We start from the raw sequence: 27,514 nt of genomic DNA on the forward strand, positions 1-27,514 counted from the left end.
AAATGTCGATTTAAGCTGTACGTCAATGCCCTATTTTTTTAGTGATTATTAATCATCGCTAATGTTTGTAATTATCATCGTATAATTCGATGTATATAAATCGTGCCGGAGAAGGAATCTATCGGTGACGATAAAGATCTTCGAAGCGTAAAGAGATACGATCGATAAGCGTGAAAACCGTACCAGAACCGTATATCCTTTTACGTAAATCTTCGGATATCTTTCTATGATCGACGACGAAACAACGAATACGTTACTTTCGAAGTTGTCTTAACGTTCGGCAAACGATACTAACTAAAATGCAAGATAGATGGATAAGTAAAATCGAGTAAAGAAGGGCGAAAGGAGGGACGAATTGTTTACGTATCCACGTGGCATCATCGACGAGACGACGATCGTCTTTATTAAAGAACTATACAGAGTACGAAAACGAGTTGCGTCGATTCTTCCCGGTTCTACAACGATCCGGAACAAAAACGGGAACGCTCGTAACGAAGCTTGCAAGTTTTTTTTCACGAGAGAAACGGAGGGCATTCCGTTTAATCGTGTTTTCCGACACCGATGCCTTTTTCGGTCAACCACGAGCAGTCGATGACAGACAAACCGCGGAGGTAACATCTTCCGGTGGCTACAACCTCCGTGAACAATATTAACGGTGGCTTGCTGCCGTGCAACGTCGAGGAAGGATGTATGGCGACTGGCTGCTTCGAGCTCACCTACGCAAACGAACAATCCAATTACTCCTAAATTCTAGTTACCAAGTCACCGGCAGAGAAAGCTTACTTAAACCGTGCCTCGTACTCCGAAGGAACTTGTTTAAGCTTCAAATTTCCGACATGACAACGAAATAATACTACCTCTGCCTTCGATTTCGTCCGTTTAAAAAGTTCTCGCACCGTAAACTTTTCCGTCTCGCTACGATGTCGCTTTCCTTTGTCGCAACAAGTTAAAAAAGATCGTTCGACGCCCAGTGGCACGCGATTGACCCGTTAAAAACCAAGCCGCGATACCACGCGACAAAATTTCCTCGATGTAACGTTATCGAAAGACGTAAATAAAGTCGCTTTATCTACACGTTGTCTCGACAAGATACCCAAAACGTATTAAAGCGATACACGCTTTACAGAAGCGAGATCGAAGAAATCACAGACGCGAACAAAATTCCTACGATTCGATAAAAATTATTTATTACCGCGCTCTAAACACTTTAATCGCTTCGTAAAATATTACAAATCGATTGAACTAAAAATGATCAGGGATGTAAGTATGAAACCGGAATTTGCCTACAATATATATGATTTTGCAAAATCGAGATAAACGTAGAAAATAGTACGTGATATCCGTATTTATCTAGAGGTGGCAGAAAAATTGTCTTCTGTATGTGTATATATTTAAAAGCGCACAGATTTCTGTATCTAAGTTCGTCGTCGCTAGCAACTTTTTCAATGCAAAAACTGCCACCTGTGCCGTGTCTCTTTCAAACGCCTTTCCTCTCTATCGCGCCAATTATCAACGACGTCGGCAAATATCTCCAACTACCACGCTTAAACCGCGTATAATCACGATCTTCTATTTTTGCCGATTATTCTCGTAAAAAAGTCGACTGCGTTTCATCAATGGGATACATTTATTTACCTTACGGTACAATCGGAGAGAAAAGTTTGAGACTTTCGTGGTTCGAATAATTACGTACGGTATCGTACTCGATCGACCTACTTCGACGACAAACTTCCACTGGCTAAAAGTTGGTCGAACGAACCTTGGATTCGGACGAGCGGCCTCGAGATCGACGATCGTTGCGATACTATGAGAATGAAAAAGAAGAGAGAGGAGAATAAAACGAACTCACGGTGACGTAAGTCTGATCCCTCTGCAATTCGGCGAGATTATCGTAGAGACCCTCGAGGAGTGCTTTCCTGAGTCGCTCGGTATTCGTTCCGCAGCTGGCCTTCTCCAAATTCGCACGTTCCGCCAATGTGGCGAGTTGCTGTCGCACCTCCGCGGCGTATTCCAGATTCCTGTGATGCAGAAAGTTCTCGTGACACCAGACCTTCTTCTGCTTGGTATTGGCGTACACGCGAAAAACGTTCAGCAACGTGACGTGGTCTCCCTCGGGGGAGGCGAATCTGGAACGAACGAAAGAAGCGTAACAAGCTGCGAGTATCGATCGCATCGTAGACGGATCTGTTTGACGTTTAAAGGTATACACGCGGAATTTGCTCTAGATTCGTGAATACTTATTTTGACAAATATTTGATCACTGTACCGTGAAATCTCGTTTCCACGAAACTCGTAGCTGTTTCCCGTTTTAAAAATATTTTAAAGACGCAAAGCCACTCGGCATAATCCGACGACGAAAATGTTGCGAACAAGTTGTTTTACCTAACGCTATAGATAACATCGTGAAGAGTTCGACGATATCGGAATAGGTTACTTTACTTTGAAAATATTTAGAAAAACATGCTGAAATGTGAAATTCGTGGGCTGTTTGCTTCTACGATTTCCTCCGTGTCAGGAGGAAATTTATTCGTTAGAGGATGCATCTACCGACGTTATCGCGAAACGACTGGTTCGCAAAATTTCTCAAAAAAAAAAAAAAAAAAAAACAGCCCGGTGAAAGAGCGCGTTACGACACGATATTCGATGAAACAGAGGCCAGAGATCGATAAAACCCGATACCTTGATCTAGCGACGTAAGCTTGCTGTCTTTTCGCAGGTGGATCGGTGAAGACAGACTCTCCTGACAATAGAGCGACAACGGTGAGGGCTTCTTCGAGACATTGATGCTCCGCGGATGCGAGAATCACCTTAGTGAACCGTGGATCCAACGGAAACAAGGACATTGTTCTTCCAAGAGTAGTCAGCTGTGGTGGAGAACCTATTCCCATGAAAGTCGAACGAAAAAGTCTTATCTTATATACATATACGTATACGTACGTACGATATTTCGATACGTACGTATTTTCGATACATCGATATCGAGGTGCAGCTACGAACATTTCTCAAAAATTAAATACTCGTTTGATATTCCGCGAGGTAGCGACCTCTTCCAGCAGTGTCAATTTCTGTCTTTAAGCGCGAATAGAGTTCGAACGAATCGCGATTAGCTCGAAACTAATTAAATATATGCGATTAAATGTACGATTAAATAAACTACGATCAAGGTAAACGCAAGTTACTCGTTACTTTGCTTAAAAGATAGATGGTGACGATCGATATCGTCTTACAGTTCGTTCGAATCAATTTCAGCTTTCGATACATTTGTAAAATATCCCTCGATTACCGTGAAACTTTTCTATCCCGTGATCGATAGAAGACAAATAGACGTAAAAAGACTGCATCGAAATACGATATATATGGTCGAATTATACTCTTCCGGACAACATAAACGACGTCGAATAAAGTTGCAGCGATTTTCGTTTTAGATATACGCGATACAGTTACGATAACAACCAACGCGTGAGATATGAAATATCGCTGTTCTAAAAAGAAATAAAGCGACAGAACGTATTGTTTTCGCGGACGGGGATATATTTCCTCCGTCAGCTGATGTCGCTTATTTGAAATTCAGAATCTTCCTTTTCGAGAGTTTGCAGCGCAATTCCGGTTCCCAATTTGTCGTACCGATAAAGAGAAATTCCACGTCTACGATGATACAGTCCATACGCGTGTAACTTTATTATATTACACGTAACTTGCCACCTTGTTCGATCTTTCTCGCAAAACAAATCGTTTCACAAAGCTGTAAAATAAAAATGTAGCGATAATTTTTCGGTAAAGCGAACGACTGAACAAAAACAGCTAAGCTGTTAAAACAAAATTTTACGGTTCGATCGTACACGTTGTACATAAATTCAAACTCGTATAATCCACGTATTTCTAGGATCGCGATGAGACTGTTACGCGAAAGCCAAAGGACTTCCATCTACGACGGACCGTCTATGCACTTTCGTTCCGTTTCGCTTAAGAAACCATCAGCCTTGATCAAATCCTCCATTCGTATTACGACGAATTCCTATTTTTCAACAAACCTAAGATCGATCGAAAGCTGAATTATTACCCTATATTTTAGGATGTTTGTCCATGATCGAACAGCGATAATTTGAATTCGATACCTACGAGGATACGAATACTCTGCGTTAGAAACGCAGTTTGTATCGTCGTTGGAAAAATCAATGGCGAGATACGAAGAAAATGAGATTACAGAGGATGTAGTAGCGAGTCTTGCACATTCTGGAACAGCTAAAATCCGAAAATCGATACGGAATGCCACTTGACGCTTCGTCTTATTCTCGGTGGAACGCACGACGAATCTTACCTAAAAACGGTAATTAATTACCCGGCTAGACTACTTTCGTAACTTTTCGTTTCTTTTTTCGTTCTTTTAGTCGTTTTCCTACTGAGAGATGATACGGATTAAAAGACTCGAGAGTTAAGTTGTTTTTCTCTATATAGAATACCGTACCTCTACGTGGAATTCGCTTATCTGTGGTTAAAAGTATCGGGAATTCTAATAACGTTTTTTGACAATTTTTCGGTATTAATGCTAATTTATTTGAATTAAATTACGATATCGATGTTACCAAAGACCAATAGCATCGTAATACGCTTATTTAATAACATAGAAATATCTCGTTAATTTAATTATATTTAGGATCAACGAAGACGATACGGTATTTCGTAAAGTTCAAAATATACGTGTAATATCGTACTTGGAAGAATTAGATGTACGTAATAGCCTTTAAAATTTCAAAAATATCTGTATCGAAATATTTAAATGTACGCGAAAATAGATACGCTACGTGTCTTCGAAATTACGATGTTTACGTATATAGAATTTTATACCGTACAATATAGTATACTAACGTTAATTAACGCTATACATAAGAGTAATGTCGCGCAACATATCGTTTACGCTTTACGCTAAATTAAAAAATGATATAATTTCTGAAAATCGACGAGACAGAATGATCGAGCAAACGTAAGATTCGAGTTGAAATAGCGTTTACGTAATTTGACGTTAATTTTCTCACGCGATCGAGATCGAGATCGAGATCGATTAAGAAGACTACAAATCCCGAAGAATCGTTTTAGGAAGAAGAAATCTTCCAACGATTCGGATAGTTCAATTAGCGCGGCAATCTGATCTCGCGAACGAGAAACTCAAACTCGAACCATAGTGCGAAACTTAATTGACCGATCTAGTTTCTCTTCGCAAATTCTACGAACAGACGTTCGTAGCTTTGCGTTTAATTTTCGCATATTGAACTTTGTACATGGTCTGGAGTACCTCCATCTATCGTACTAAACAAATTTTACAAGTAACTATTGCTTGCGTAACGTTCGTGGCACGAATAAAAGTTTGATTTACGAGTTTGATTAAATTTACGACGAGTATCGATTATTTGTGCGATTTTCCTTCAAATACTCGAAAAGTTTAAGTGGATCGTTATTAGTTGAGAGTACGTTATATTTTTATAAAATATTCATCCGACATTTCACGAATATCTTGTCTATCGCGAATATCTATCCGATTTTATCGAAGTAATTGCTACCTGTTTTAAAGCGACTCGCTTTTTTATTAAATAACAAACACTATCGGACTATTAAACGCTTATTCATACGTATTGTCTCTATTCTATTCGACCTATTATGACGTGAATGTACGTACACGTGTATGATACGTATACATATGTACATATGTATGCGGTATACGATTTCGATAACGACGATGTTATACGATTAACGATATTCGAAATAAATATATAATAATAACAAGAATAAAATAGTATCGCGATATCGACCTTCGTGCAATCCATCCCGTCGTCATCAAAAAACTATACTCTCTCTCTCTCTCTTTACTAGGTACCTTTCAAAACATCTAGCGAAATTCACTCGTTCTGAGATCGAGACAAGCAACGAGAATATCTATGCCGGTATCGCGTGTTTTACTCAAAATCAGTCGTATGGAAATACGAGTGATCAATTTACGCGTAGATCTGTAATTTTTCCGTCGTTGAAACTACGAGACTCACCCTTGACGGCGCCCAATTTTTCCAGACAGGTCACGGCAACGTCAACGGCCTCCTTCGGTGGTTTGTCCATAAAATCAAAGGTGGTGATGTCAACCCCGATAGCAAGCAGCTGCAGGGCTACTCCCGCGAGGGAACATCTTTGTATCTCTGGCACAGGCATCTCCTTCATCCTCTCGAATTCCTCCTTGGTGTAGTTTCTGTAACATTTGCCGGCCGCTTCCCGGCCAGCTCGGCCGGTCCTCTGCCAGGCCTGTGCCTTTGAGACTTTTTCCACCCTCAGCACATCCAATCCGGTGGTCGGGTGATGAGTTCTCGCTTTCACCACTCCGGTGTCGATCACGTGTCGAATTCCTGCGTAATTTTATCGGGAAATCACTGTGTGCATCGGCAACGTCGCCGATTCCTCTCGCCAACGTGATCGCGAGTCTATCGCGAACGAGCGTACCGGCTTTCGGCTCGCGATATTAGCGGATCGCGCTACACGGGGAAGATAAAATTGCTCTCTCTCTCTCTCTCTCTCTCTCTCTCTCTCTCTCTCTAGTGAACTGTTTGTCGAATAGGAACCCGTTGTAGGAAGATCTCCTTCTCTTCCTCCCTCCCATCTTCTTCCAACGCCCTTTTCTTTTTCGTTATTTAAAGTCACATCTACCAGTCGCGTAGCCAATAAAAATTGATATCGAAGTTACTTTTTACGACGAATTGTTTAATTTACAAAACGATAGGCATCGTTCACATAGTTAACGCGATGTACTCTATTCCGGAAATCTTTGCCGAAGAGGCAATAATTCGCAATCTCGTTATAGCTTCGATCGTTACGTTCGCGTCGCGCGATTTCCTTCTCGTTCCAAGATCGTACGCTCGACATGGATTCTCAAAGGCGGTTAAACCCGGGCCTATATCGTAATTGTCTTACGCAAGATCGCGCGTTGACACGAGCCAGGCTTTCGTCCGATGATATACCGCCGCTCTTACGCTTTCGACGGCCGACTCTACGGCCTTATTAACGCAAACGTAATTGCGTTTAGTTTGCTACCGCGGCGATGCCCGCGTTCGACGGCGAGGATCCATCGTTATCGGTTTTTGCGCAAAGCGTGGAAAGTGGGTTCGCGTTAGCGCGGAAAACACGAAAGCCGACTATCTCGGCATCGTGCTAACGAAGCTCGCGGGATCGACCAGGATTACCGTTCGAGATAAAACGTTCGAAAACGTCGCACGACTATCAGGACGTTCGAAGAAACGATACCCTCGCGTCCACCATACGTCCAATTTGACAAATTAAAATTGAAACGTCTGCCGAACCAATAGTTTTCCGACATACACAGGTCGATACATTCTCGTAGGGACGAACCGCTTTTCTGCGTCTACGTAAAAGTAATTTGCAGCGTACGATGCCACCTTCGAACCAAACAGCTCTCGTTAAAACGTGTTTTCGTAAAATCGAGTCCCTCGTGAGATATTCTAGTTGAACGAAACGGCCTGCATAATCCTTTAATCAGAAACAGATAACAAATTTCTATCTTGATTTCGTGTCTCCCTTTGTATTCTATGAAAATATGCATATAACGCTCCGCATAAATGACAAAAGCAAATGATCAAAATTACCTGCCTCGGTTATCTTCCTCGAAATTTCGATTCTATTTACATTTAATCGTGACGTAATAAAAGGACTCCAACGAATTCGTAATTCATCATTATCCGTAATCGACATGAATACATGTATATACGAACGCTATCTTCCGCTGTTCTAGCTTCGATCTACCTTTAACTTCCTTTCTACTCTTCCTTTTTGTTTCTTCGCTCTGAATTAAATCGAAAAACACTCTGAATTAAATAGATCCGAATTAACAGAGATGAATGAAATCGAAGATTAGAATATTTTCTTCGTCCTCCCCTTTTCTAAAACATATATCGTAAGATCGATCAAAAAAATGTCCGTGTGTCTCGACTAAAGAAGCGTACGCGTACGTTGTAACAAAGTATCGATTCAAATCTCGCGAAAGAACGTTCTTGGAGCTCTTCTAACGCGAAGAAAGATACTCGGCCTTTAGAAGAGATTAGAGACGATGGGATAGCAGAAAATATTGGAAATAAAGTAATCTCGTTGATTCGCACATACCGCCGATGGTAACGGAAGTTTCGGCCACGTTGGTGGACAATATCAGCTTTCTCATTCCAGGAGCGGATGGTTTAAAGGCTTCCAATTGTTGATGCGTCGGCAAAGCCGAGTACAGTGGAAACACCTTCAACGATGGATAACCCTGTCCATCCAATTGTTTAGCTACTTGTCTCGCGCTCGCAGCCGCAGCCTCTATTTCTTCTTGCCCGGTTAGAAAAACCAGAATATCCTCGCTGGAAAAGAGACAAAAAGTTTCTGGAAATCGTTCGTTTCCTTCTGACCCACTTCCCCGGGCTTCGTATTCGAACCTGCTCACCTCTGATCGAATAAAAGTAACGATGTTATGCAAATACACGGGCATCTTGCAAATGGCCTACTAAGCTGAAAATTTTACGCTCCACGATATTCCTATCATCGTATCGCGGAACGCGTTTAACTAGAAAATTGGAGGAAATTCGTAACAAGTAGTCCGTGATCTTCCTTCGATACGCTGCGATCGAGTTCTATTTAAATTAAACTTGAAAGAGATACGAAATGACGCGTCACAGAGTCTTCGTAACCTCGATACAATTATCGTCGTTTCGGGAAGTGGTCTTTCGTGTATTAAACGCGAATTATCCGAAAAGATGATTAACGATTTCGTACAAAGTAAAGCGATAAGCCGCGTGATTGGACCGAAAATGTCGCAGTCTGAGAATTATTTATAGGAAGCAACGAGCTGCTTCAAAATCGTACGATTCCATTTAAAAAGAGGTATGTAATTTTCATTTCACTCTGGCAACATTCTGCCTATACTGTAAGCAGCTTATGCGCTTAAAGCTACCGTCGTAAATTTAAATTTTCTACCGTCTATATTATTGCAAATACATAGTGTGTGTGTATGTGTATGTGTAAGAGAAGTTGAATAAAAATTGCATCTATCGATAATCGATGGAAATTGATTTTGCGAGGTGTCGACCATTCGTTAGAGATAAACGGGAAGCTAAAAAGATATAGGCGTATTTCTTGTTTTCGTTTAAACAAGTAAAAGATTAGGTACCAGGTACCGAATAACTTGCGAACGGTAGTACATGTATCGATTATACAACACGCTGCATAGCGTAACATATACAATGTTGTAGGAAAAGAAACGAAATTCCACATCTTACGTTGTATAATCACCTGCTGCTTACTTCTCATTTCTCCTCATACCTGCAGCTATCGTAGAAAGATCGATATTGCGAAACGAAAACTATAAAAGATTTACAGCGTGGAGAATATTTGACATATTTTACGCGGGTAAAGGTAGGGAAGAGCGAATAAAAAAAATTACTTAGCAGGGCTGTCGCGATGAATCTGGAAAGCTGTAACAAGGGCAGAGAACGCATAATCCTCCTGCGACTTGACGGCGTGATAAATCTTCACCGGATGCTGACGACCCTCCAAGTACACTGCCGGTGCTTGGAAATACTTGCTGAACTTATCGACGTCCATCGTAGCTGACATTACGAGCAGCTTCAGCGGCGGCAGATTCTTAAGCTTTCGTAAATTTTGTGCCCTTCTCGCCACGCCGAGCAATACGTCAGTTTGCACCGAGCGTTCGTGAGCCTCGTCGAGGATCACCACCGAATAATCCGATAAAATCTCGTCGGTCATCGCCTCGCGAACCATCATTCCGTCAGTCAGATACTTGATTCTCGTTTGCGACGAAGTCACGTCCTCGAAACGTACGCAATAACCGACCAATTTACCCGGTTCTACTCCTTGCTCCTGCGCGACTCTGCGAGCCACGCTCACCGCGGCTACTCTTCGAGGTTGAGTGATACCGATGCAACCGATAGTGCCTGCAATGCCAGACGAGAGCAGCAATTGGGGAATTTGCGTTGTCTTGCCACTTCCCGTTTCGCCAATGACGATTAGAGTGCTGTTTCTGCGAATCTCTTCGAGTAGCCTGAAACGAACGTCGAAGGCAGTTTAATAGCTCGCGTGGAAACCACGTCGTCTCGCGATCGAAAAAATAGATAGGTATCGATAGATCGAATGATTTTATTGACTTATCTTTCGGTTATCTGAAACTTTTATCTTAAAGTTATATGAATTTATATCAAATACATACAACTTTAATAAACTATGGACGTAGGCGAAAGAATTGCTCCATGTCCGCATTATACTTTACCCGTTTGCGTAATAGTTAAACTATTATGTCGTTCGATTTAGTGATACAACATTTACTAGTAATAACACTTGCTTGGAGGAAACCGAATCTTTCATCTTTTCGCAAAATTTAAAAAAAGTAAAAGTAAGAGAAGATAAAACAGATTTATATCTACTGGAAGCTACGTACTTTGAAAAATTTGTAACCTTGCAATTTAAATCCAGTTTTGCTTGAGAATACCAAAAGATGTTTAAGTACAGGGAATTGAGTATTCGATAAAAATGTTGCTAAATAATATCGATAAATTTCATCGACTTTTTTTACATTATTTAGAATATACTGACTATTTATAATTATAATATATAAATATATTGATTAATAACAATCGCTTAAAATATTCACAAGGATCTCTAAAATTTTCTATACTAATACAAGTAACGCCAAGATTTTTTTAAGTTAGTACAAAAATATGTTACGGTATCTTACAAATAGTTTGTAAAGAATCGTTTAACTTTAATTATACTCTGTATATTTTGTATATTGGCCAATATATTTATACAGTTTGGCAAATATATACGTAATATCGCATATTGATATTAGTATGTACCGGGATATTTATAACAAATAATTTTTCAAATTATTTTCAGTACGCGCGTTTTTAGTTCCGTATGACGCTGCCATCTGTACGACGAGGAACCGAGTTATCAACTTTGCATAGTCGATGATACACCATTTTGTTTCACGATGTTCTGCGTGTCTACTTTGAAGACGATATTTGGAGTAAAGTATAGCGGTAAAAAATCAATCGAAAAATGAAAAACGATAACACGTAACTTACCGCTTGCGAAGCTTATAGACCGGTAAAGACTTCCTTTGTTGTTGTAAACTAATATTTCCTTTATCCACATTTTCTGCTTGAACGTTTTGTTGATTATCCTCGAATTTTTGGATTTTGCTCGAACTTTCGTTAAATACAACGGTGGTAGGACGTTTCGGTGCTAATTTCGAGAAACTCGAAGTACCCATAACGATATATTTCGAATCTGCGTTGTCGTGGACCCCCATGTCGACGAAAATTAAAGTAAAACCCGCGATACTCCGAATAGTAAATGTGCTCACGGGTACGCACGTGTTGCACACTACAGCTGTGTATAAATAAGCGTCTCGAGTCTTGACAGGCGTCACAGCCAATGGCGTCGCCTCGTCGTATGTCAAACGCTTCTTTTTCGAGTACAATTATTCGTATTTTAATCAAATTGATTTTTCTCGTGTGCAATGATTTACAATGAATTCGCGTGTTATTCGGTAGAAAACACGAGTATACGGTATTTAAAGAAAATTTGCCTGAGAAACGATAATTTCTTGTTTTCAGCAGTACGTATTCTTTAATTGCGCGAGAACTATTTTTTACGTATAAAATTACTTTTGCCAAGAAAATAATAAACATTTCTTAGATAAAAAATGTTTTTAATACGTCTTTCCTATGACACATTTTATAACAAAAGCAAATTCATAAACTTTTATTTGTTATTCCAGTTGTATGATAAAAAGCTTCGATTATTATAAGAAGAACGATATAATATAGCGTAACGTATACTACAATAACGTTGCAATTAATGCATGATAACTTAATCTTCTTAACTTTTGCTTTGAGTTAACTGTACATTACTAAATGTGCGTTAAAGTACTCTTATATGCCACGATTGTTACATGTTACGAGTCTTAAACGATAAGTAATTTGAAATATTTATGTAGGTTTTCTTTTAAATAAGACGTAGAAAATAATTCTTGATTTGTTCGTGTTAAAAACACGTTATTTGATGGTGTTTCATAAAATCGTATTATTATTAACATTCGTAATTACAATAAATGCCAAAAACAAATGATATATAAGTATATCTTTGCCACTTGCCAATCATTGGCGTATTAATTTGTCGACGTAAGATCTATTTTTCTATCTGTTATGTTAAATGAATTATATGTAATTCAGGCTATAATTCAAACGTATAGATTACGAAATTATCACAGATTAATGCTGTGTAAGAGGAAGACACAGTGAGCAACTCTTTTACCGAGGTTTTAAATGAATATAGCTATTTATATTTTAAATTCATCTAAATAAAATGCATCATCGTAATAGCCGGTGAATTGGGGTTTTCACGTTAGGTGGTACCTAAAAGTATTCAACGTATTAACGGTATTAAAAGTATTTTTAAATCGTTTTAAACAAGATTGCATGATTACCATTCCTCCAATGCGACAGAGATAACGATTTCTAATGCTAATGTCAGATTGTGGTTGTAAAAGATCGTCAGTCGATAAATCAGAAGTTGATTCCGGAGCCAGTAACTTTTCTCTTTCGAGACTTTCCGGTGTACGTCGAATTTCTTCGTATTTTTCTCTCTGACCTGGCGTCATATTCAGATAGCCACCACTAGTTGCTACATCCGACACCCAGATTGCAACGGCGGTTATTAACGAAACTATTAAAGCGTTAATTAGAAATTAGTATACAGACATTTAGATCTCATCGAAATAGCAATGCGAAGGAAAGACATACTCCATAGCCAACCCAAGAAAAACATTTCAAGCATGAAGTATCCACCCCGGTCAACGATTATACCAGCTAATATCGAAGTTGTAGCCAAGCCCAAATTTTGTACAGCCTGTGCACTGTAAATAAAGGATTTTGTAAGATTAACTGTCAAATATTTCAAAGATATCTAAAGAGAGTGCGTTAAACTTTACTTACATTCCGTAAGCAGTACCAAGCTGATATTCTGGGGTAACGAGTGCGATCAGTGGCCATAAACTACTAGCAAGCATAGAGTATGCTAATCCCATAAGAATCATGCATACATAAGGATTTATATATGTGAATGCGAGTAGTCCATGAGCTACTATAGTTGCAAGAATACTGACAAACATCCAAGAAACGTTCTTCCCAGTTCTATCGACAAGATAGCCCAAGATGGGAGACGCAATAGCTGATATGGAATACACGAGAGAATTAACCATATTCGCGTTTGATGGTTCGAACGCGTACTTTCGTTCGAAAAATACTCTAAAGGAAAGAAGAATAACTTAACGTAGTATGTAATTACGTAAAATACAATTATACAAATTCCTTATTAGTCGTACTTACTTTCCTAATGCGATGAACGGGAATATCGCAACGTAATAAGCAATGCAAATGACGGCGATCAACCAAAATATTAGTTTAAAATCTTTAATATCGGTTAAACTAACGACTTCGGTTTCTTGCCCCTCTCCCCTTCTTAATAATCTCTCAGCACGCTTATCCATAATACCCAGTAAACATGCACAGATCATAGAACCCACACAGGTAAGAGCAGCAAGAAAGAGAACAATGCCGATACATTCCGGCCCTTTATAGTATTGAGACACGTAATTATAAATCGGTTCCATTACTAAAAAGTTCACGGTTGATCCGACTCTAGCGAAACTTAGCTGCAAACCAAACACCAAGTTCAGTTCCTTTCCTTTGAACCATAAAACAGCATAATTATTTTGAGCGACTGCCAATGATTCTGCGCCAACGCTGCAAAGGTATGGAAATTAATACCAGAATCATAAAAGCTGTTCCAAGCTTATAGAGAAAGACATACCCAAAAACAAAGCGACCAACCATCATCACCCAAAACTCGTTAACCATAGCTCCAGCTGCAAATATAATCTGACCGATCAGCGTAAGTCCCATATATATAATTGTTCCTAAACGTATGCCAAATACACTGTCCAATAAAAATCCGCCAATAAAACATAAAATCACGTTTGGCCATGAGTAAATAGAATACAATAAAACAAATTTACTAGTTGACATCTGCAAGTCGACTTTAAAGTCATCTTGCAAAGCACCAGGATTGTCAAAGCAGAAGTAAGAACCTGCAAATAAAAGCATTTCGTTCGATTAATTGATACGCAGATAATGAGATGCAGTCGCGTGATAAGCGAATCATTGATCGCTTAAGAGTGCTCGAGAAACGTGACTAATATATATTGGGTTGGCAACTAAGTGATTGCGAATTTTGTCATTAGGTGGTATTGACAAAACCCGCAATCACTTAGTTGCCAACCGAATACATGCGATTCGAACTCGCGCAAATGCATTTTACATGTCTTGTTGGTATCGGAAACATCAACAAGTGGGGGAAAAAGTAAAATATCGCGGACGAAAGAATACCGACAAGATGATACGTCTTGTCTCGGGCCATGTGCAAAATGGACGGTGTCTTATCTTATTCCATTCATAAATGCATGTTACGTTGTATACGTGTATTGAGCATTTTATGTCACTTGGAAAACCAATAGAAAGTAACTAAAGTACGATTAATAAAATTTTCACAGAACAATTACTCAAAATAGTTTCTTGCAAATCAATAGAAAAGAAAAGTAACAAGCATTGATTAAAAGTAAGAGTACAATTTTACATTATTTCTTAAAAAGCTTATTTCCCTAGTATTACAAAAAAATGTATAAATGAAGTATATAAATCATTAAAAAAACGTTACATAAATACGATGGCAATAGAGGAAACTAGAATAATCAAATGTACGTGATTGTTTAGTTTATTGTCAAATAACGAGAACCTCATAATTAAATACATTTTCGATGTAATGATAATAACAATTGAAAAAAATTACGCTTCCTATAGTTTTATAAGTTCATTAGTATTTCATTATGATACGTGGCAGATAATAAACGTCAAAGTACGGGCTTAAATGTTCGTGAAAAAAATATCAAACCGGCATATTATAAAATTTAATAAATAAAATTATTGCAGGCTGCGATTGAAATTACTTTACGAAAAACTTAATCGGAAAGAAATAGCAGATATTAGTCATCCCGATAACTGAGTTCAAACTCGAGTTTAAACATTTAATGAGGTCATAATGTACCGAAACAAAAGCGATCAGACATAAATAATGAACAATGGCTACTTGATCACGCAGTAAAGATAATTGAGCAATAACAGTGACAGTCGTACCAAAGCCTAATAGGCACATCAATGCCAGGCCAAGAACTTTGTACAGTGGCTTTTTAGGACTGCAGAATCCTTGTAAGGCGATCTCATCATCGGATCTCTCCAAAGTGGTCTCTGGACTCTCTAATATGCCTCCTTCCATCGTTACGTTTCCAGTCGTAGCGATATTTTCGTGTTTACAAGCGTCTGGCACAGCCACAGGTGCCCCGAATTGCAAATGTTCACTCGAGTTCACCGTACCGATCCATCACACACTGATCGAACACACACGAGCTAATCTCTTTGTAAAATAAGATAGCTGCGACTCGATTAAGAAAAACAGAATGCAATAGGAGATCAGCTCGTGCGTGCTGCCGATTAACTACTTGAACAAGTTAGGTTCTCTGTCAGTCGTCGCATTGCTAATCTGTCAATCATATGCGTCACGCAACAGAACTAACGTAACATAAGTCACGAAACTACATGATCGTGCGCGAAACCAGAGAATACCAAAAGATCGACAAAAAAATCTCTATTCGATGGGATAGACGAACATCGGCATCAGTCGGAATTGCTGCCAACAATTTGACGCGTCTGTGACGCTGGTTTTTCAGCTTGTGGCGCCCTCATTAAAAACACTAGTAGATGATCGGTCGGTAAGAATGTCACGAAGTAAATAATCGTAGCTGACTTTTAAAAATCTATTTGAGAAACATAATTTATTGAAAGTACATATTTGTTACTTAACGTTAAGCGCGTATATTATATGAAAATTATCTTATATTTAGAAATCTAGATAAAAAAAATTACATATGGAAAGATCAACCTCGGCTTATTAAGAAGCTACTTCTTCCGTCGCACCTTCGAACTCGAGCTTTACTTGACACTCCTCTGGTAGTCCCTCAACATCCACTTCCGATTCCGGCGCATTTAACATGTTCAACGTGACTTCAGACGATTTCCCCATTAATCCTTGATTTCCTGTTTGTTGCTTCGATACTTGTTGAACTGCCGATTGTTGCGTCGACTGTTGAGAAAGCATTTGTTGTCTGAGCGGCACGCCAGCTTCCTCAAAAGCTTTCTTCTTTAGCGTTGTTCGAATTTGAGAGCTAGAACGCCGAAACGACCGGTTAATTTTGGGTCGAGACTGACGCATAGAAATTGAGGAACAGCCGTGGGCTCGATGCAGCCTTATTCACTTACACCGTTCGTCCCTTGATGTGTTCACTTATTTTGTTCAAGTCTTCACTGAAGGTCTTTACCGAGTGACGGAGCATCTCAATTTCCTCGTCAGTCCATTTACTACAGATTAAGCGACACAAGGAGTTATGTAAAAATACGGCCAGCCATCTTTTTTATGCTTTTTATGGTAAAGCGATAGTGATGCAAAGTATTTAATTATTTAATTCCCAACTACACTTGTAAGCGTAAAATCTATAATACCTCTTTTATCCACGTGCATTGACAATTTGTAAAACGTATTAAAGGGAATACAAACGTAAACAATATTTAAGTTATCCTTATATAACGTAGGTTAAATATAACATAAGAGAAGTTAATAATATCTTCGTGTATTTCTTAATCGCAACGAATGATAAAGTTATAGCAATAAAAATTTTCAAACTCAAAGGATGTACGCTAATATAGTACTTGGACAAAGCTGTAGATGCACAATATTACGTTTCTGATTGGTTAATGCTTAAATACGTCAAACCACGTGACATTCTCCCGCGTTTCTCTAGAGTACATAGTTTCATATAAACTTAAGCGAAAGCATTAGACGCGCATTGCCGCTACTTATAACAAAAGGCGATAATACATATGTGTTTTATTTAATTACCCTGCTGGTGAGTCAGTCGTAGGGTGTAATTGCATCGTTAATTCTCCCAACTTGTTAAATGCTGCACCGGCTGCGGTGAAAATTTCACCAACCTAAAACAGATAACGTTTAAAATGTTGATTAATTCGTCAGACATATGATTAATAGCGATATATTTATTTTTTTAGGAATTTTCGTCGAGGAATACAACTTATACTCGTCTATCAAACAATTTTATCGAAGAAAGAATAAAAGAAAAATGTTAGAAGCACTCATAACCTAACCTTGTGTCCGCTTACAGACTCCATTGCTAGAGTACTCGAGGATAAAAGCACGTGACTCACGTAGAAAAAGGAAGACGAGCGGTGGGGAGGAACGACCATTAAATATTATATGGCGGGAAACTGCCTAAAATCGGCGACAATGGTTGCTTTTTTGCTTACCTTGCTCGCAGAATTCATGTCAGTTTGTTGTTATGCTGGTACTTCACCATCAGCGGAACAAACATTCGTACGGTATTGCCATCTCGCGTCGTTCTCAGAATCCTTCCCTTTAACAATTATAACCTCAACTTGTTTTGACTGCTTATCCTTTCTGTCCCTTTTTTCTCATCAAACGAACGAAGATTGTTGCCTTTAACTGAAATAATCATATCGATTTTCGTCATATTACACAGGAACTAATTACGAAAACATAATATAGTAATTTCGATATTTATAATGCACGGATTCACGTAGTACTGAAATATTTCGATATTCGCGCGATTACTTATCATTCGTCACTACAGTGGTGGACTATACTATACTTTTACTATACTTCTACTATATTGTTGGAATAAAACTGACTTTTCGAATTAACTTACCGATCTGTACACATATCGCTGATTCATTTTGATTTATAAATATAACATACAACAATGTGTATGAAAATAATGAGATTAATTTAATAAATTAGGTTTAATCGTACAGAATAGAAAATAGGATGGGTATATGTGAAAGAAAATTTCCCAAATATTAGATCTTTGCTTTCCAAATACATCGTATGTATATCTCAAAGGTAGCTGTTATTTATAATAAAAACAAAAAAATACAATATATCTTACTGCCCAGTGCAAGGCAAAAGAATCTTCTAAATTTCAGACTCCTCTTCTGTAAATATAATATTGTAAGTGATATTATTTAAACCGATATTTAAGAATAATTACACACTGTTTATAATAAAGAAAATATTAAATATCTCGCATATTTAAAAAACAGTTACCGGACCTATGATAGAGAGAGAGAGAGAGAGAGAGAGAGAGAGACTTAAAGCTATCAAAAATTATTTCAACCATCGTATTTTAATGTTTCCAATCGCATTCGCATAAGAAAAAATCGTCGTTCGGTCGTTTGACTTCAATTAACATATGGAGTCTCATCGATCTTGGAAGCGATAGCTCACATCCTTTTATAAATTAATAGACTCCGTTTCCACTCATTGTTCTTGGTAACCGTGACTCTTTGAAAATTGCAAAATTCAGTCAATATGCGTTCAATATGCGCTACTGGATCGCCAGTGAGTTTCAACGTCTTCAATAATGGAAAATCTTCACCCTTTGATCGTCTGAGCCTTCTCGACGCGTTTCTATAACATTTCCAAAGCTGAGGTTCTATCACGATCATGTTTGTGATCGAACAAGCCTTTTGCAAAAATTCCATCAGTCCTTGGTCCCCGTGATTCAAGTGGATCCACATCGTAACGGAGAAACAGAACACAACGTCGAAGCGCGACTTTTCCAATCGACGAAGATACTTGTCCAGTGTCCCATTACGATCCTCGATCAAAAAATCGAGACACTCGAAAACGATACGATTCGGCCGTGGATTGCGTTTCCGTGCCCGTTCGATTAAGATAGGATCGAGGTCTATGCCGAGCAAACAAATCTCCCTCGGTAGATCTTGATCGGTAGATAAGGTTTTCTCGAGGAAGTTGTGCAACGCGACTGTTAAATCCTGAAACCATTAATACGATTTGTGATTTTTACGCTCGTTCTCTGGTCAAGAAACCTCTTCTATGGCCCCGTATCGTTTTGTGAATTGATTTTGTACCACTAAATTACTAATACGACCGAAGTACGTTTGTTCAATGGAATTTTGAGAATTTTGCCTAATATTGCCTAAATATTGCCTAAATGAATAGCTTCTGTTAAGAAGGCTAAGGTATAACGTGTAATTATCCGATATAAAAGTGAAATACTAGTTATTCACGATATAGACAACGATATCGACCGTTAGCTTCGATATTAATCGACGCAATCTCTAGTAAGTCATTGGTAAATTAAATGTATGCGTGTATCACCGACGAAGCGAATGTTTCTCCTGTTGCTAAAAAGCATAGGGCCGGAAGGATTTCAGGAAGAAACTATGTTCCGAGCGATATTCGAAAAGGTACAACGCCGTCTAAATTTAGGCGCTTGTCGTTTGTAACTTCGGATCACGGTCGACTCGTCCTATTTCGTCTGACAGCTGTTTCAGCCTTACCCCCGCGTTACAGCCAACGTCTAGGCCTACGTATTTCCGGTCCGGATGGGTCGAGTGCCACACGCCACACGGAAGTTGTCGCACGCGCTCTTCCGCAGGATGGAATTGGTAATAATTCATGAAGTTGCCGTGCCTGCTAGCGCCCGGATCCGTCTTACCTCTCCGTCTTTCCTTTTCTTCCGGAGATCGCGCTTCATTCTCCGACATTTTCCGAAATCTAAAGCAATTGATAATTAAACGCTCGTTGCTTAGAAAGATGTCGAAAGATATTCGGTAAAACGGCATAATGTTCTCCTTGTTTCGTACGGGTTAAAAAAATGGCAAGCGTACCGTGTTGTGTGTATTTTTGTTGTTAACGAGTTACCAAGAACCCTAGAAAATGTTATCTTATCACAGCCGTAATATACGGCTCGGAAGGACCTTCGATGTTTTAATATCACTTTTGCATGTACTTCGGTAATAATCTTTGATGTTTTTAGATAAAACGCGTCTATAATGTTTTTACGTACAAATTAGCCAACATCGGATAGATTCACCTCTAACGAAAGACGTTGTTATACGTAAAAAAAAGTTAGAAGAGACCGTTAGAAAATTTATTTGAAAGGAGACTTGTAAAAAGTGAATAGCACTCTTTGTCGAACATTTTTCAAGAAAGGTAGATTCTTTTCAAATATCGGTATAACGCACAATCTTGCGCGTATAAGAAGAGAAGTATGTCGAAAAGTATCGCCACTGTAATATTTCACGGATATTTCTACTTTTATTTGGATCGAGCTTCAAGAGGACAGAGTAGAAGTAGAAACGCAGTAAGATAATAAAACGCGATGGTAGACCGATCATCGGTTTCTATCGAAACTTCATCGTCCGTGAGATTAGATCGATGAACGAAAGAGGAGGACGAGGATGTTTAGTTGGTAATAACGATCTTAGCACGTAATACCGTCTGGACGGTGGTTTTGCAATACTTGGCGAGCATCGGTTAAAAACAATGCACAAGTAACCGCAAGACGGTCGTAAATACGTGATAAAGAGTGATAACGAAGAAGGAATGGGGGTCAGAGGCGTCGTAAGAGCGGAAGGATCGAAGAGATAATTCACCGGTGTCCACGACCCAAATAAATGCAGCCTTCGATCGCTGTGCTCGTGCTCGTGCTCGTGCTCGTGCTCTCGGCCACGAGGAAGGTCTGAGAAATCGATGATACATTGTCTTGCCATTCGCGGAGAAACTCACTTTCCCGACGTTGTTACTTGCAATATTTTTTGGATTCGTGTCTCGCTGTTGTAGATTTAAGGAAGGTGTTTCTTCCTTCAACTATTACCTGTAAATTTCTTTGTCATGATTTTATAATTTAATAAAAACATACATGTTATAAGATAACGATCGACTGCCAAAGCTTCCGAAGTTTAACGATAGATGCCAAAGAAATCTAATTCTTCGTCGTTTGTAAGCCTATTTGTAAGCCTATCGCGTCGTTCGCGCGAAAAAAGGCAAATACGTTAAAAAATTCTTCGAAGGACAATTTCGGGAGAAGCGAACAAAGAAATATAAAGTAACATAAAGCAATTGAAATTATACGATGGATAATTCTAATGTTACGAGTAACCTACGTATCTGTGTACACGATGTTCGTCACATCTTACTTTTTATTACTTTTCGTGCCCCTTACGAAATATTTTCTTACGGACGTCGTCTTCGTCTACGTAAAACAACGATCAGATCCTCGTACTAAATCGAAAGCTAAAAACGCTTTCTATATCGAGCGACTATAACTGTATAAATTTCGTGACGCATCGTACGAGAGGAATTCTCGAGTAGCTAGTTTCCAGAGATTTCGGATATGGTCGGGTTGACCATAAAATCCACAAAGATCGAATAACCGATGTGTCGGGTGGACGAGCAGCACGAGCCCTGCTTCTTTGTGTTATTACTTCTGTTACTCGCTCTCTCTCTCTCTCTCTCTCTCTTTCTCTCTCTCTCCCTGACTCGCAGTCAGTAGCCAGCGCCATAAGGTAATCGACAAAGATAGGAAAGAGACAAAAGTAGGAAGAAGAAGAAGAAGAAGAAGAAGAAGAAGAGGGAAAAATAAAAGCAGGAGCGGAATAACTCGCAGAGGCAGGTGTTAGATGCATACGCGCACCGGTGCGGTCCAAGAACACGACGTCCATTCTCTACGGATCATGGGCCTGGTCGCGGCAATTTCCTCTTTCTTCGGCTATGGCAGATGCGCCTGCAGACCGGTGCAGAGGCATGCGGTACGAGATAACCAAGATTATACGATGGATACCTTAGACCTTAAAGCAGGCAAGCTGCCAGGGAGTATCGAGTCCCGTGCAGAGGCCACGTTTTTTCTGCCTACCCAGACAGGCCGCATTGGCCACCAAATATCGAAGTGTACGTGCACGCGTACGTATTTCACGCGAACACCGGAGTAGAATTACTTGGAATCGAAGAACGAGAAAATGCCTCGTTTCAGCGTCGTCGTCTCGGTTTCGGTTCTCTTCTGCATCGCGGCGATCCAGCGACGATGCTTTCTATGTAACTTTCTATGTACGTTCCTTCGGCTATCGTATAGGAATACGATATTCCAAGTAAATAGCCCGGCTACGCTAATAGCAAGTATTCGCTAAAAGCATTTCCGTTTTCTGAAACCAGATACTTTGTGGATTTTGTAAAACGCGAGAACGTTTGTACGAGAAACGTTACCCTTTCATCGAAATTTCGCGAAAATTTGGCACCTCGTGCAACAAAAAGGAAGGTGGCTTCTTCGACCGTATTCTCGGCATATTTCCATTTAAAAAGACACGTGACCTCGGATGATCGATGAATACCTTACGAGGAACAGGCTGCCGCAACTCGTATCGCGTCTCGCCTTTTTCCTTCGACTCGTTGCTTAACGCGCACAACGCGTAATAATACGCGCTGCTAATGAATTGGAAAATTACTTGGGGTATGCAGAACTCGGATTAACCCTCTCGTTTACTCGCTGGCAGGAAAGGTCAGAGCCGATCGCGCACCTTTTCGCTCGAATCCGAAACGTAGAAAATAATAATAGAAAAAGTAGAATGTTTCGACGAGATCTTCCAACAACGTTAAGCGTTTTGTCGTCCGGTTTGATCTGATCGAACGATCGATGTTTTTTTCGGAATAGAAACGGAATACGACGAATCGTAAAACAGAAGAAACAGAAAAATGGGCACGATCCCCGCTGAAAGGAATAGGCTACTAAAAAATACAATAGCGATCGGTATCGAGTACTCGGTTCGAAAGTACTCGAACCTTTACCATTCTTTCGTTTCGGAAATATAATATCGATCGCTCTTTCCAGACCTGAGAATTATTTCCCCTCGCTATTATTCTGATTTACATATGTACGATGGCTACCCTTCTTGACTTTTCGTATTTTCGATATAAATAGATTATTTGGTGACGGTATGGCTAACATTTACTCGCGTAATGTACAACAGCGCGCTATATTTTACACAGTAAGGAAACGAAACGAGGCTTACGAAATGCGAATACACGATCGTTTAACTTGCGCGTTAAGAAACGTTAGAAAGGGTTAACGAGTGTATAGTCGATGAAACGTACTCGGAAACGCTTTAAATCTCAATCCGCCGAAATCTTTTATCGAAAGCTGCGAACGTCGAGTCCCCTTTGTCTCTCGGTCGATAATTTACGAAGAAGCTGAGAAAGGCAGTTCGAGATTGTGACGCGGAACTCGTGTTTTCAAAAATGTCGCGACCGATTCCCTTCGATCCTCGAAACTCTAGTTCTATATCTGCCTCTGTACCGAGTCTCTTTCACCGTGTCTCTTTCACCGTACAATTTTAATCGATCGTTTGGACCGTTTAGTTTTGAAATTATGCTATCGCTGATCGTAAGCATCGTGCAAAACCTGTAATTCTTACGAAAGCCGCAAAGTACATGAATTTATACCGGTTAGTCACCCTATCCCGTCTCTAAGTAACTCGTAGTCCGTACTTCGTACCAGGTTAACACACGATCCAAAGGATTTGGCAACACACCATAGCCGGTTGGAGGCGATTTGGCAATTCGTACAGAAGCCAAACGTGCTCGTGACACGGCCGCGTTCGATATTTGCCAATACCCATCTACTTCGTGTCTCTGGACAATTTCTAGCGAGTCGAAACGCGGCACGTTGTTCTCGATGCATCGTTTTGTTTCTTGAGAAAATGTCATCGCCATCTTACCTTTCCGCGAATAACGTGACAGGAGGTGCACATTCTCGTTTGCATTGCTGATCCGCGTTTTTACGAGAATATAGCGTTACGAGTGTTCGTCGTTGCAACGATGTTCCGTAAAGAGAGACGATCGCTCTTCCGAATTCGGACCTTGTCCGTAGATGTACAGGCGTATTTAGAATTGCCGTCATAAAGCCTCTCAACATCGAATGTACTCGACTCGCGTGACAAACTTCCTCTTCGATCTAACGATACTAACGATATAATTACAGCTAATAGGTACGAGACGAACGTAAGAAGGTAAATTCACGCGTATCGTATTTATTTTGAACGATCGCTCGGTACGTCGGACGAAACGTTTTTTCGTATTTCGGCAAACTGTCGTGCTTTCGAGACGCGTAACTCGCGAAATGCGAATAAACAGGCTAGTTTTCAGCTACGAAGGACAACGAACCGAACGAACTCGTACGAACTCGTCGTTTCTATCGGATGATGCACGGTCGATGTTATTAGTCATCGTTCGTTACCGTCATCTTTGATACCGAAGCGAGAAACACCTCGAGACGTTCTAACACGTTGCGACATTCTTTGGCTTGTGCTCCTTGTAGAGCACGTCATTGTACCCAATGACAGAAGTAACGTAAACAGATACGTTAGTGCGTATAATTGGAACTCGCCGGCAAACTTGACGAGATAATTTGCGTGTAATTACGTCGAAACGTAGCGCGAGTTGGTTGCAGGAATTTGTAAGTAACAGCTAATAACGAAAATAACACGTTCCAAATCACCAAGTATTTTTATGCGCGCGTTGTATCGAACGTGAAATTGTATCTTGGTAATAAATTCTTCTACTTTCCTACGTGGTTATTTCCTTTTTCGTACGATTCGACCGTAACTTTCACTATGTTTATTTAAAAAAACAGCATTCGTTACTTTTGATCTATCCTAGCATCGTATTCGAGAATCACGTTGACAGTAGAGAACGTTTGGAAATAGCGATAAAATCCCTATCAACGCCATTGTGTAGTGACGCTACCGTTCCAGTTCGCTTGATTGTTTTCCAACAACACATATGTATATATATGATCGATGATCGGGCATTCGTATAGATCGATAAGTCGTTAACTAGTAATTTTGACCAAAAGATAGAGAAACCAAGACCAGAAGAAACCGTGGACGAGCGAGAAAGTTCGGAAAGCCGGATTCGCGAGTGCGAATTACATTTCCACGTGGCATAATGACCGCGCGGCAAAAGAATAGATACGTATTTCTGTCATGGGATGGAATGGGATGGGATGGGCTGGGAATGACGAAGAATGGTTCGCAAGAGGGACAGCTGACGCCGGTGATCTCTCGTTTGATCCCTTTTCGTCGCTTGGCCCGAAATATCCGAAGAAAGCCCGTCGTCGGCTTTCGAACCAGGTACGGTGAAACGTTGCCGGAAGTTGGGCGTAAAGCGATCCTCTCGCATCCGGCGAATCGAACGCCAGCGTTTTCTATGCCGAGGAAATCCGCTTTTCTCGGATTTTCCTATCGGACGGAACGAACCAGCGATCTCTAAAGACGACAAAAGGTGCGGCGTTTTTAAGCCGCTGGAGGTCGAAGCGAGATAAAGGGGCTGGGGATGCGTGCACGTGTTTGTCACCTCGAATGGAGGAGAAAATCGGTATCGAACGTCTCGTATACGGAAAGCACGTGTTCGAACCCATTTGCCGGGGATTCTCCGCAAACACGACTTCGTTCGTGTTCGAGTTGTACCGCTTTTATCATCTTCTTTCCTCGGCAGTTTACCGTGCTGTGTTTGTCGCAGACGGGAGGGTCGGGCCTGATCGTTAATCCTCTACAAGTATAGGTCTGTTAAAGCGGATGTCCTTTCTCGGCACTCGTAAAACCGTAAAACGGAAGTTTCAGCGGAATAGAGATTTTCGTTGTATTTACTCGTAAACGTTTTACGGACCTTATTGAAAAAAAAATTGTAAGGCTCGAGTGCGATTCCTTAGATCTTCCAGTCGCGTTTTCGCCGTTTTTCCATTTATTTAAAGGAAACAAAATCGACGAATCTCCTCTTAGTCGAGAAACTTTTATCAAGCACGCTATTACGTCAGTCTATCCGTTTATTAGCGATACGACGGGAATAATTAAAAAAACGTAACTCTTCGACCGCAAATTTAATAATCACTGTACGTTCGATCAACTAGAACCAATTTCTTTTCTATTTCGAAATATCTCGTTTGTTTACGGTGTTATACAGATTGGAACGTAGTTAATCGCTCGCAAGATCTAACCTAAATAACCCTAAAATAGGGTTAGTATCTGTGTCGCATCGCGTCGTCTTGAAACACCATTTACTCGATATTTTTGTGACGTTCGATCCGCTACGATATACTTGATCTAAGGTGTTTCACTCGAGTCGAACATCTAAATTATTACAGCACTTAAAGATAAGGTGTTGCGATCCGATAATCGAAAATAAAAAAATTGCTTTGATCGCGTCTTAAATCCATGCTCTGCGCATCGACGTCTGTTTTTCGTACGTATCGATCGACGCTGAGACAGGTTTAACGACCCGAGACGTCGAAACCTTGAAGCGACCTCGAAGAAGAGAAGCGGCGAGCTTGATTCGCGATAATGTAGATATAATAAATCAGTTTAATTTATTAGATCGAACGAGCACATTGCGGTAGGACGATAATGGGACGATAATGCACGTTACGCGTATTTAACTATCTCGATATCTGCCAGCTAGCTAGCTAGCTGTCACAAAGTTCACGTACAAAAATACCTTGTTTATCGAATTCTGTTGAATCACGATGTTTCCAGATCGGTACAATTCCTTCGGAACAGTGTAACCACACGATTCACTTTCGATCAAAGATCGCTCGAAAGTTTACCGTCGAATAACACAGCGTATGGCGACAGCGAAGAAGAGAAAATAAATTTTCCCTTGATTTACCGCAGAGTTATATACTTTTGTGCAAAAGTACGTTGATACGTATAACGAGAATTCCGAACGTAATAAATAAGCCAATAGAATTAGTTAATTTATTACTTATTATAACGTTATCCGACCTAAACTTATTTTTTTCTTCGAGATCGCTTCAAGGTCAGGATATCGTAGATCGCCGAATTTCGTTCGACGAGGACCACGACGTTGCATCGTAGAAAACGTGTCAGTACGCGAAAGAAAAAAAAAAAAAAAGAAAAGGAAATGTCGATGACCTTGGAATAATCTTAAGATAACCTTGGCAAGATCGTTTTCTATCACCATTAAATATACGCGTTGAAACCGTTTAAATTCCTCTTACAATTATTTATTTATTTTTTTTTGTTCTTATCTTGCGCAGCGGCAGAAACGATTTAGACGTTGGATTCAAACGGAACACCTTGTACGTTCGACGATACGCATATACTTAACATATTCGAATCAAAGTATCGAACATTCAGCGTTCAACTACTATTTTTTACTATTTTTTATTTTGTACGCGGTTTCCTCGGCGAAAGAACGTACCTGTTTAACGAATCTTTTTAACTCGACTCTTTTTCTCGCGAATGTCTCGATATCGAATAAACGTCGACGACGTAAAAATACGTTTGCGTCGAAAATTACTGCACGAGACGCGCTTCTCCGAACGTTCGAACGTAAGATCGTCAAGAGAGTAAGCGTTGTTGCCTGGTAATACGATATATCGTAGGATTACGGCGGA

At 39.9% G+C, this 27,514-nt stretch overlaps 3 protein-coding genes across 7 annotated transcripts in view; all 3 read right to left on the minus strand.

Moving 5' to 3' along the window:
• Positions 1–376: 376 nt before the first annotated feature.
• LOC117241423 (ATP-dependent RNA helicase DHX33) lies at positions 377–11,480 on the minus strand. Its single transcript, XM_033507356.1, has 7 exons — positions 11,124–11,480; positions 9,464–10,081; positions 8,152–8,384; positions 6,036–6,386; positions 2,680–2,878; positions 1,850–2,126; positions 377–716 (listed from the first exon to the last, which is right to left on the minus strand). Exons 1-7 carry the CDS (start codon positions 11,348–11,350, stop codon positions 540–542), a joined length of 2,082 nt encoding a protein of 693 aa, XP_033363247.1. The 5' UTR covers positions 11,351–11,480; the 3' UTR covers positions 377–539.
• Positions 11,481–12,111: 631 nt separating this feature from the next.
• On the minus strand, positions 12,112–15,763 carry LOC117241431 (major facilitator superfamily domain-containing protein 1-like). Its single transcript, XM_033507362.1, has 7 exons — positions 15,294–15,763; positions 13,915–14,191; positions 13,431–13,847; positions 13,038–13,349; positions 12,846–12,958; positions 12,530–12,768; positions 12,112–12,458 (listed from the first exon to the last, which is right to left on the minus strand). The coding sequence occupies exons 1-7, from the start codon at positions 15,430–15,432 to the stop codon at positions 12,414–12,416; spliced, it is 1,542 nt and encodes a 513-aa protein (XP_033363253.1). The 5' UTR covers positions 15,433–15,763; the 3' UTR covers positions 12,112–12,413.
• Positions 15,764–15,956: 193 nt separating this feature from the next.
• Positions 15,957–27,514, minus strand: part of LOC117241448 (chromatin complexes subunit BAP18) — a 43,549-nt gene continuing 31,991 nt past the window's right edge. The window contains exons 1-7 of one of the 5 annotated variants that reach the window (XR_004495002.1): positions 20,706–20,850; positions 19,608–19,824; positions 18,529–19,079; positions 17,532–17,638; positions 17,110–17,201; positions 16,475–16,571; positions 16,240–16,378 (exon numbers count right to left, since the gene is read on the minus strand). Coding sequence is in view for 4 of the 5 variants with exons in the window: in XM_033507379.1 (XP_033363270.1) it covers positions 16,105–16,378; positions 16,473–16,571; positions 17,110–17,201; positions 17,373–17,471 (564 nt within the window). In the remaining variant the exon portion in view is untranslated. The other 4 variants (XM_033507388.1, XM_033507385.1, XM_033507379.1 and 1 more) reach the window with 4 other exon arrangements.

The sequence above is a fragment of the Bombus vosnesenskii genome, unplaced genomic scaffold (genome assembly GCF_011952255.1).
Source record: "Bombus vosnesenskii isolate JDL3184/JDL3185 unplaced genomic scaffold, Bvos_JDL3184-5_v1.1 scf7180000013264, whole genome shotgun sequence".
Taxonomy (NCBI): Eukaryota; Metazoa; Arthropoda; class Insecta; order Hymenoptera; family Apidae; genus Bombus; species Bombus vosnesenskii.